This window comes from Solanum stenotomum, chromosome 9 (genome assembly GCF_019186545.1).
Source record: "Solanum stenotomum isolate F172 chromosome 9, ASM1918654v1, whole genome shotgun sequence".
In the NCBI taxonomy this organism is placed as follows: domain Eukaryota; kingdom Viridiplantae; phylum Streptophyta; class Magnoliopsida; order Solanales; family Solanaceae; genus Solanum; species Solanum stenotomum.
The window spans coordinates 20087721-20100277 of NC_064290.1; the positions used below are offsets into that span (position 1 = coordinate 20087721).

Sequence of the window (12557 nt, forward strand, 5' to 3'; positions counted from 1 at the left end):
TCCAAATCATTTAATAAATTTTAAATGAATACAAATGCCCCCTTCTTCAAGTCTTGTCGAGATATTTTATCTTTCAAAGACTAGGCTTGAAGAATTTGAAGACTTCAACTTGCAGACTCTTCAACTTGCAAACTCTTCAACTTGCAGACTTGAAGAATTTGAAAACTTCAACTTGCAGACATGGAGTATTTGAAGACTTCAACATGCAGGCTTGAAGAATTCAAAAACTTCAACTTGCAGACTTGAAGAATTTGAAGACTTCAACTTGCAGAATTAGAGATTTTGGAGAACTCAAGTTTTGAAATAACTCATATTCATATGGGTTTGCCCCCATCGAGTGACCACCATTTGGGGCAAGTCTGAAGTATGATGAGAGATTACTCGTAGTTTTAACTTTCATCAGACATATCAAGCAGGAATATTTGGGTTTTTGGCACTCATGCAACTGAACTTAGAATATGGTTTTAAGTGCCTACGTACCTCAATGAAGAGGATCAAGTCACAATATAGTTCTGGGAGAGTGTATTTTTTTGTATTGTACACAGTTTATACTCTTGCGGGCCAAGAGTGACATGCAATTTAGACTCGTACCTTAATGATCATTTTGACTTGAAGATTTAGCTCAAATTTAAAGAGTTTTATGATATATAGTTTAGGCTCGTGTTCAAGAAACATTTTAACTTGAAGATTTAACTCAAATTTAAAGAGCTTTATGATATACAGTTTAGGCTCGTGTATCAAGGAGCATTTTAACTTGAAGATTTAGCTCAAATTTAAAGAGCTTTATGATATACAGTTTAGGCTCATGTCTGAAGAAGCATTTCAATTTGAAGATTTAACTCAAATTTGAAGAGCTTTGTGACATAAAGTTTAAGCTTTCAACTTGAAAATTTAGCTCAAATTTAAAGAGTTTTATGATATATAGTTTAGGTTCGTGTCGCAAGGAGCATTTCAATTTGAAGATTTAACTCAAATTTGAAGAGCTTTCTGACATACAGTTTAAGCTCGTGTTTCGATGAGCATTTCAACTTAAAGATTTAACTCAAATTTGAAGAGCTTTGTGACATGGAGTTTAAGCTCGTGTTTCAAGGAGCATTTCAACTTGAAGATTTAACTCAAATTTGAAGAACTTTGTGACATGCAGTTAAAGCTCGTGTTTCGAGAAGCAGTTCAACTTGAAGATTTAACTCAAAATTGAGAAGCTTTGTGACATACAGTTTAAGCTTGTGTTTCAAAAAGCATGTCAACTTGAAGATTTAACTCAAATTTGAAGAACTTTCAAACTTAGAGATTTAGCTCAAATTTGAAGAGCTTTCAAATTTAGAGATTTAGCTCAAATTTGAAGAGCTTTCAAAAACTTAGAGATTTAGCTCAAATTTGAAGAGGTTTATGATATACAATTTAGGCTCGTGTGTCTAAGAGCATTATAACTTGTAGTTTAGGCTCATGCGATGAGGAGCATTATCACTTGTAGCTTAAGCTCATGCGATAAGGAGCATTGTAACTTACAATTTAAGCTCATGCATTAAGGAGCGTTTAGATATACATTGACTTTCAAAGTCATCTTCGGATGCAGACTTTCACCCCACTTTGGAGTTCGTCTATATCTTCATCTTCATGAGGTCCATAGACAGGAGATCGTTGATCTTCTCTTAAAGTCATGTTTAATTCAACATGTGCACGAGTTGCCAACTCTTCGAATGTATGGGGCTTTAATCCTTGCAAAATGTAGTGAAGACCCAAATTCATGCCTTGGATGCACATTTCAATGCTAGAAGTTTCACTAAGGTGATCTTTGCAGTTGAGGCTCAGACTTCTCCAGCGATTGATAAAGTCAACAACTAGCTCGTCTTCACCTTGAAGAACCTTTGTAAGTTCAATCATACTAATGACACGTCTTATGCTATAGAAAAAAATGAGGAACTCTTGCTCTAACCGCTCCCAACAATTTATAGAATTAGGTTCAAGATCTGTGTACCAATAAAATGCATTTTCTCTGAGAGATCGAACGAACTCTTTAACAAGACAATCATCATATATCCCAGCATCATTGCAAATCTCGATAAAGTGCGCTATATGTTGTTTGGGATTTCCTTTGCCATCAAATTGTTGAAGTTTAGGAGGTTGATAGCCCTCATGCATTTTCAAGTTATCAATCCTTTGTGTGTATGGCTTTGCATATGTGGGAGAAACTTTGAATGAAGACTCAGATTTGTCTTCGGTAGCCTCTGTGATAAAGTCATTCAATTGATCAATTGGAATTATCTTTGTTTTCTTTACGCAAGACTCTCCTTCGTCTTGAATTTTAGGAAGCTTCAAAGATTCTTGAATCGATCTTCTTTCGATCATGCTATCCATCTTATTTGTTAGCTTGGAAAGTCTAGCATCTTATTCGTGAGCACACTTCGCCAAGCCTTTAATTGCTTTAGTCAAGCTTGCTAGTCGTTCTTCTATAGTGGAAGACATTTTAATTTTATTTGATACTTGAAAAGTTGAGATGAGAGGTAGAGATTGTCCCACTGGGCGTGCCTTAATTTGTAAACAGTAAATTCGCTTCTAGATAATAATAATCAGGAACGACAATTTATGCAACAATCATTTTATTGATTCAAAGTGTGAGTGTTACAATCTCTATGATTCCTCTGAATTCACCTTTTCAAATATAATTTAAGGGCTCTTGAGCTTGATCTTGAATTTGTCTTGAACTTGAACTTGATCTTGATCTTGAACTTAAACTTTATCTTGATCTTGATCTTGATCTTGATCTTGGTCTTGAACTTTATCTTGATCTTGATCTTGAACTTGAACTTTATCTTGATTTTGATCTTGATCTTGAATTTGAACTTTATCTTGATCTTGAACTTTATCTTGGATTCAAGGGCTTTGGAGCTTGTTCTTGAATCTTCGATGAACTTGAACTTGAACTAGAACTTGAACTTGGATTCAAGGGTTTTGGAGCTTGTTCTTGAATCTTCGATAAACTTGACTTTGAACTTTATCTTGATCATGACTTCTAGTTGAATTCAAGGGCTTCGAGCTTGATCTTGAACTTGATCTTGGATTCAAGGGCTTTGGACCTTGTTCTTGAATCTTCAATGAACTTGAACTTAATCTTGGATTCAAGGGCTTTGGAGCTTGTTCTTGAATCTTCGATAAACTTGAATTTGAACTTTATCTTGATCTTGACTTCTAGTTGAATTCAAGGACTTCGAGCTTGATCTTGAATCTGGTGGTCTTGATCTTGACATTATTGATCTTGATCGTTCTTGAACTCTCAAGTTCTTGAACTCTCGAATTCTTGAACTTGTAGAGAAATTGGTGGCTTTTGATCCACGAGCTTTCTCTAGCTTCTTGTTAGAATTCTTGAACTTCTGGAGCAATCTGTGGATTTTGATCCACCATCTTTCTCTAGCTTCTTGTTAGAATTCTTGAACTTGTAGAGCAATCTGTGACTTTTGATCCACGAGCTTTCTCTAGCTTCTTGTTAGAATTCTTGGTTGTCTATTCTGAATTATGAGGACCCCTATTTATAGTTTTAGAATAGAGGAGTTGTGATAGGAATAGGATTCCCTCCGGCCAATCAGATTTAAGTGACATATCATATGAGCTTTATGGAGCAGGATTTAATTAAATCCATATTTATTGGATTTAAATAATTAACTCAATTATATTAATCCATAATATTTATTTGGAACAATATATTCATGAATTTAATATAATTCGAATCATTTAATAAATTTTAAATGAATACATATGGATTTAAAGAAAATAATATTTACGGTAATAATTATTCATATAGCTTATCCCGACTAATTTAGGATGGAGGTGTAATTATTGTACACACTATAATTGTTTACCTATAAACTAAAGTGAGTTAATATCTCAAAAGGTCACTCAAGTTTGAGAATTTATCTAGCGAAGTCATTAAACTTTGTTTTGTATCAATAAAATTACTCAACTTAAGTCTTTGTATCAATAAAATCACTTAACTAAATTTATCATTTAAAAAATAACATGAAAAAATAATTTTTTTAGTGTAAGTTTAAGCAGGGGCGGCTCAACGTAATCGGAGGCCTAAAGGGAAATCTTAATTAGAGGCCTAAAATATAAATAAACTTCACATGCATTTATTTAAAATTTATTTTTCTTACATTTTTAAATGCAAAGTATTACTTAATATTTTTTTATATATAAATGATTTATTCGATTTCTTTTTCAATTATTAGTTTAAAATAAGATTTATCAATTCAACGTTGAAAATATAATTTTACTCGGGCAATCATTATATGAATTGTTAACATAGTTCTACAAGTAATAAGTTGACAAATTTCAAATAAGTATAAGAGTTAGAACCATAGCTTTGATGAAGTTGATAATTTGGTTACCCCACATTTTACTATGGTTGTTGTAATGCTTGAAAGTCTAAGAAGAAATGGAAAAAGAATTTACAATTCACTTTGTTAAATATTTTTCAACTATTAATTGATATTTTTGACAGAATATTTCTCTAACTTATCAAAAATTATATAAAAAAAAAGAGTGTAAAAGGAGTTAAAAAGAATAAAGTAATGTGAGTATTAGTGGAGAGAGTGTAAGAAATAAAACAATATTTTCTTGATTTCTTCTATTTGAATGAGGTTGAAGAGAATAAAATAATAATTTTAAATTTAGACTTTTTATCATAAATAATCAATATTTTTTCTATAAAAAATTAACATATAATTTATTCTTGGTAAAAAATTGAGGCCCCCTAAAATTGGGGGCCTAAGGCCAATGCCTTATTAAAGTATGCATAGAGCCGGCCTTGAGTTTAAGATTATGTTATATATCAAATTATAGATTTTTAAAAGGTTTAAGATTCTGTTATCGATTGTCCTATAATTGGAAAAACGATTGTCCTATATTATTTGGAAAAAATAAATTATGATTTTTGAAGAAAATTTAGCATATTCGATAACATAATCTTAAACCTTTAAAAAAAAATCTATAATTTGAACTCTTTTATCATTTGAACAAAAGGCAAGTAACATTTAATTTGTTTTGCTAATATTTCATTCTTTTTTTCTCTCAATTACACACTCTATATTGAACTTAGTTTGATCTATAATAATGTCATATGAGTAATTAACTTAGTATGAACATATTTAGTAACATGAAGGACTTTCCTACTAAACATATCTCTTATTTTTATGAATGAAATCTTTGATTAACATGATCAAATCTTGTTACCTACTTTATATAGAAGTAGTAAATAGTTATATCCCTATATATTTTTGTATATTCACAAGAAAATCATTAAACAAAAAAAGCTTTGGTTATTTTCATTTTCAATCAAGTATTTAAGATTAATTCTCAATTGGAAGGCAGGCATATGAATGTTGATATGATGTTTATTACTACATGTGCAGCGTGCAAGCACCAAAGGAAAAAATGTGAGCCAAATTGTCAGTTAGCTCCATATTTTCCTTCTACTAAAGATGAAGATTTTCAAAATGTTTATAGACTTTTTGGAGTAAATAATACAATTAAGCATATTAATTCTGTTGCTGATGATCAGAGAGCAAAACTTGTTGAAACTCTAATTTTAGAGGCTAAGATTAGGACGGAAAATCCTGTACATGGTTGTCTTGCAATTGAAAGAAAGTTGAGGGCAGAAATTGAAGCACTTGAGAAGGAGCTTGAAATGGTACAAAATAACATTTCGTTTTGTAAGAAAATGTCCATGTTGCAAATGACAAAACAACACTTGGAGGAAGAGCTTGATAGATCTTCCTTAGCTTTGGTTTCTCCATAGCATGACCAGGTATTTACTTCTTTTATTTTAGGGAAAATTTCATTTATGTTTATTTGTTCACAATTAAAAACAAATACTTCATTCACTAATAGAAATTTATTTTTTCTTGGATAAGTGATTAACTTGTTTATATGAATGATTATCGAAATATAGAAAATTGAATATTTTTTTTGGATAAGTGATTAACTTGTTTATATGAATGGATTACCTTGTTATTGCTATATAGTAGTGCTCATAAGGCACTAACCATATACAGACAATCCTCAGCCAATATCGTGCTTCTCTAGTAAAGCAAGTAGTGTGATGGATGTCCTGGTAATATACGTCAACAGACATCTCAGTCAAGGTACTAGGATCGCCTAAAGAGGGTTCTTAATTTGCGGCATAATCTATTAACATTAATCTTTACATGTCAGCCTGGAGTAACACACTCATCGGGCTCCACCAATGGTTATCAGTTAGCATATGACTACCTCACTAGGCTCAAGTTGAATCTGAAAAATATGAACTGCAGCTCCATATTATGTACTCTAACTCAGATATTTGAAAACTCTGCCCATAGTCTTGCTTTATATGTCTTTGCCTCAGGGAGAGAATGTTTTGAACTATTTCTTCCCCTTTATTATCATCCATACTTTTTATGCACTACTTGAGCATCTGGTTTAGCAGGAGCGGCTAGCTGAGCCTGAGTCCGAAGCTTAACTTGTGTGAGTCCATTTTCTATGTTACTCATCAGTGGCCTTTCCCTTTCCGCTAGTTTGGAAGGGATTCTCCATTGTACTATTTTTTGAAGAGTTTTAATGGAGGAGGAGGGAGTATTTTTGAGTATGGGAGAGAAAAAAACAGAAGAGTTTTGGGGGGGTTTAAGAAGTAGAAGGGGGTGTGGGACCTTTAATGGCGAATCTTCCAGGGTAATTCATCTTCCTCAGCAATCTATTTTGGATCCAAGACGAGCATTACTCTGTCATAGCTAGCATTGCATACTCTTTTAGTCTTCACTTAATTGCTGGCCGGCCGGCCACTATATCCTTCAAATAATGGAGAATGTCATGCAGGGCCGGCTCTATGTATACAAAAATAAGTCATTGGCCTTAGGCCCCCAATTTTAGGGGCCTCAATTTTTTACCAAGAATAAATTATGTGTTAATTTTTTAAAGAAAAACATTAATTATTTATGATAAAAAGTATATATTTAAATTTATTATTTTATTCTCTTCGACCCCATTCAAATAGAAGAAATCAAGAAAATATTATTTTATTTTCTTACACTCTCTCTACTAATACTCACATTATTTTCTTTTACACTCTCTTCTTTAAATTGTTGATAAGTTAGAGTAATATTCTGTCAAAAATATCAATTAATAGTCGAAAAGTGTTGAACAAATTGAATTGTAAATTCTTTTTCCATTTCTTTTAAGATTTTCAAGCATTACAACAACCATAGTAAAATGTGGGATAACCAAATTATCAACTTCATCAAAGCTATGGTTCTAACTCTTATATTTATTTGAAATTTGTCAACTTATTACTTGTAGAACTATGTTAACAATTCATATAATGATTGCTTGAGTAAAATAATATTTTTCAACGTTGAATTAATAAAATCTCATTTAAAACTAATAATTGAAAAAGAAATCGAATAAATCATTTATATATATAAAAAATATTAGGTAATACTTTGCATTTAAAAATGTAAGAAAAATAAATTTTAAATAAATGCATGTGAAGTTTATTTAGATTTTAGGCCTCTAATTAAGATTTCCCTTTAGGCCTCCGATTACGTTGAGCCGCCCCTGATGTCATGCAACATATCAATAAGATGTAAATTAATGGTTACTTGCTTCAGTAGATCAAATAATTTTTTTTTAAAAATGCTGCCTCCTCTTTTTGTTTGTTCAACCTAATTTGTATGAATGGAAAGGGGGTCTAGTAGCTACCAGTATAGGCTGCTTTAATACTCTTTCTTTTTTCACCTCAATTGCTCTGTCAGCTAATTTATTTGGTGCTCTTTCGCCTAGATCTTTACCCCTTCGTATTGTCACAACATTAATCATTTTTTGGGTTAGGGTCCACGTAGCACGGTAGACCTCATTAAATTCTAGTGTTCTGAGCTCTAACCATATGACCCATCCATCTTTCAAGATAACGGATTGATATTTTGCAGTAGCTGATTGTTTCTGCTTCTCATCCTCCAACATTTTCATATCTCTTTGAGCTCGCCTACCTGACCCTGACCTGAATAACCTTTGTTCTGCTGATAGCTAGCCTTGTTGTTGGCCCTATGGTCTATATTGGTTTTGATTATGAGTGCTACCCCATCCCATGAGAAGTTAGGGTAGTTCCTCCAATTTGGATTATAAGTTTTTCCAAAGTTTTGATATTGTGCGTCTCTACCTACGTTGTCCATAAATTACATGAATTTTGGATTAGATCTACACACATTAACCATATGTTCACCTCCATAAACATCACACAACAACTAAGGATGCAGCAGCTGCTAAACTAGAGTTTGCATCTAAGTCTGACCACTAAGAATTTTTTCAGATGACTAAATTTTTTGTTCATTGCTGCTATTTGTGTTTGCATTCCAGTTATACCATCTACCTCTATTGGATTCAGTAATCAACTCAGAATTATTGGCTTCCAACCTATTTAAGAGTAGCACCAACTCATCGTTTGTTTTCTCAAGTGTCCGTCCAATTGTAGCTAAATTTAGAGAGAATGTCTAAACATTCAATAGAAGCGTGAGCTAGAACTTCCTGATTCTGATAATGATGGGTACAACTCAGCAATAACGTATTGAAATATTCCCATGATTTCCTTCTGTCTTAAACCCAATATTTCACTTCTTAACTTGGTTGTCTTTCCATACGGAAAGAATCTTGAAATGAATCTTTTTTCAAGATCATCCCATGAAGTGATAGAATTGACAGGTTCCCTTAAAAGTGAGAATGGTAACAGGGTGCGTGCCACATACAGGGGCGGACCTACAGTGGTTCAAGTGGGTTCATATGAATCCACTTCGTTGAAAAATAACACTGTATATATATGTATATTTAATCAGTTTTTTAAATTTTATATGTATATATTAAATTTTGAACCCACTAACACAACTCTGAAGCTTAGCCGAGTGGTTGAGGGGGTTCAATTTTCCCAGCCAACCCGGGATTGAATCCCCATTGCCACATTTTAGTTTTAATTCGTTTTTTTGATATATAAAACGTTCACATACAGTTTTGTCCTCTATGTAGGTGTAACTTTTGTCCTTTTAGTTACTTAGAAACTATAAAAAGTTTTTACTTTTACAATTAAAAGTCCAATAGTCAACAATTTTTGTCCTTTTTGTTTTTAATTTTTTTTTAAAAAAAAACTCAACTAAAAAGACACTAATCCCTATTATTTTCAATTCTAAAAACCCTTTTGTCTTCTTCTTTGTTGAAATCTTCTTGAACCTCTCTTACTTTTCCCCCCAAAATTTTGAGCATATTTTTTTATTGAAGGAAAATAATTCTCCCCGTCTCTCAAATCTCGCATCAATACTCAATATCCATCAAGTTGTTTTTCGCTCTTAATTCTAGTCTTTATATATACATATATGATTATTGTGGTTATTTTTTATTTCTTCAACTAAAAAATCCCTAATCATTTTAAAATCAACAAAAAATTACAAATAATATTTGGTATATTTCTATGTATTCGATTCTGAAATTAAGGTTATAATTATTTTGTTTAATATTTTGTTTTTATTTGTTAAATGTTGAATGAAGAGAAATCATTCATAATATTCTTTTATCTTCTTAGTTTATATTGAAGCCTAGTTTTTCGTCCATCTTGTTATTTACCGTCTCATTCATAAGTCAATGTAATTTTTTTTCAAATGTATTAACATTGTTTAGTATAGTCAGATATGTATGTTGTTAGCCTCATAAAAATTACAAATAATATTAGGTATATTTTTATATCTTGAACCCACTTAGTGAAAATCCTAGGTCCGCCACTGATGCCGGCACATACTCTAACACCTAGATAGGAGAACTCTTAGCCCCAAATGCGGAAGTGAACAAAATATAAGCTAACTCCCTATTTAAAATATAGATATGCAGAACCCTCCCCCAAGGAACTAGTCTAAACAGGTACAAGAGCTTCTAAGAAATTACAAGATTCAAATAATAAGAGACAACTCCCATGATAAAGAAAGAGAATTAGAAACCATCAGAGATCATCTTTGTCTTCGCCTAAGAAACATCACTAATTCTGCAACTACTCTATGTCAAGTGACATAGTAAAAGTAGTATCAATATAAACAATACATACTGGTAGACATCATTTTCGACCAGAATCCACCACATAATATCATGTAATTATTCAAAGGAAGCATGCAATATGAAAGTCACCCAACCCAACCTTTAGCTACACACTCTTACTATCATGACCCATAGACCTTATTTCCAACCTTTCTACCTCATTTATGTTGCCAATTCTACCATCTAGGTCACTTCCCCCTCATATTAGATTTGTGTGTTGCTCCAAATCGTCCGGTTATGCCTCATCTTCGAGGTGGTAAAAATAGTAAAATTCATATTTTTATCACTATGGTTCCCTTAGATAGAGCCTCCAGGATGTTAGAGACAACACAAGGGCTTTAGAGGAGTCCATTAATATGTTTAGCCTTGTTCGATTAAAAAAGATGCATCATTTTTCTTGTTCACATAAATCGTGTGTTGAGTTAAAATATGATATGCTTTCAGACCCCTTTTGGAATCTTGTTGTAGATAATACCTTTAAGGGGGAAAATATATTTGAAAATGCTTGGATACTTTTGTTACCCGAAAAGTAGCGCGATCGATGTTGTTGACACGAAATTTCGATCTGGTATTTTTTAAAATTAATATTTTAAAATAATTTGATCATTAATAGTTCAAAATACATGTTTGCAATTTTAATGCAATTTATTGATAATTATCCTTATTTCTCAAAATTTTAGGATTATTATCGGTTAATTTTGTTTGTATTGTTTGAGTTACAATCGTTTAAATATGTTCAAATATTTTTTTGGTTTGATCAATTCATTATTTTTTGTTAAATTGCATTTTTTATATATCAGACATTGATTACATTTTTTCTATATATATTCATTTTATTCGTCACCTTTGATAATTTTTGTTTTGATATTTTTGCGTAGTCTAGAAATTCATTAAAATATCGATAAGATTGCATGCACATATATTTTAGGATTAATTACTTGAGTGGATCCTTTTACTCTTTAATTATCATCATTTATAGCAATGTATGACAATACTATATATTTTATTAAATATTTCTCTCTCTCACCTCTTTCTCTTTTTCTCTCTCAGCTTTTTAATTTTTCTCTCTTTCTTGCTCCTTTGTTTTTGTTGCTCTTTCTCTCTTTCTTTCTTTTTGTTGTTTTTTCTTTCTTGCTTTCTTTTTGCTGCTCTTTCTCTTTCTCTCTTTCGGTTGCTTTTTTTCCCCTTTTGTTTCTCTCTACTTTCTTTCATAGAGTAGTCAATGATTCGTAGAATGAATAAAATTTGTATCAATAATTAATTAATTAGAAAAATAATTTAATCATAACAAATGAAGAGACATAATAAATTGCAAAATGAATTAAACTTGAATTAAAAATGTATTACACACATATTAAAGTTGAATTAGAAGAGAATTAAACATGAATGCAAAATGTAGCAAACGAAAGAGCATTCTATGATATGTAAACTGAATGAATTTGTATCAATAATGAATTTAACAAGTAATTGAATCGTAACAAATCAACCAATAAATTACAAAATGAATTAAAATTGTATTTAAAAGTGTATTGCACAAATATTAAAGTAGCATTGGAAGAGAGAATTAAGCATGAATAAAAAAACGTAACTAATGAAAGACCAGACAATGATCTATAGAGTAAATTAAACTTGTATTAATAATGAATTAAATACGTAATCCAATAGTAACAAATAAATCAAAAAATTGCAAAATAAATTAAATTGCTTTAAAATTGTATTACACAATATTAAAATTGAATTAGAAGAGAGAATTAAGAATGAATGAAAAACGTAACTAACAAAAGACAAGACAACAATCTATAAACTGAATTAAACTCATATTGTTCATGAATAAAACTTATATCATATGTATCTTATAAATTATCTTTGCTTTTATCACTAAGAAAATGAGCGATGGTTGCAATATGTATTAAAAATGTATTGTGCATGTCTTATAAATGTATTATTAGTGTGTTACCTAAATTATTGTTGTTGGTATCCATGAGAAATGAGTGAAGTGTGCAATACGTATTATAAATGTATTATTCATGAATAAGCCATGTATTATATGTGTTTTATAAATTACTTTTGGTTTGAATCACTAAGAATGTGAGTGATGTTTGCAATATATATTAAAAATGTATTGTGCATGTATTATAAATGTATTATAAGTGTGTTACCTAAATTATTTTAGCTGATATCATTAAAAAGGGAGTGAAGTTTGCAATATGTATTATAAATATATATAGGATGTATTGGTCATGATTTTAATACAATTATGAAGCATATCTAATACAACTTTAATACAAACGCGATATAGTTACGTAAACTTCATCCTTTTCGAGCTTCAATCCAATATTTTTCCTAAAATCAATTCTAAACTTAACCAAACCCTCTTAAAATTGAGATATAAATTCCAAACGATATTTTCAACTATTTGTAGGAACAACATATCCAAACTAATCGCAAAGGAAAGAGCA

General features: G+C 31.0%; 1 protein-coding gene across 1 annotated transcript; it reads left to right on the forward strand.

Annotated features, from left to right (window-relative positions):
• Window positions 1-5371: 5371 nt before the first annotated feature.
• On the forward strand, window positions 5372-5794 carry LOC125877350 (LOB domain-containing protein 23-like). Its single transcript, XM_049558673.1, has one exon. It carries the CDS (start codon window positions 5372-5374, stop codon window positions 5792-5794), a length of 423 nt encoding a protein of 140 aa, XP_049414630.1.
• Window positions 5795-12557: the final 6763 nt, after the last annotated feature.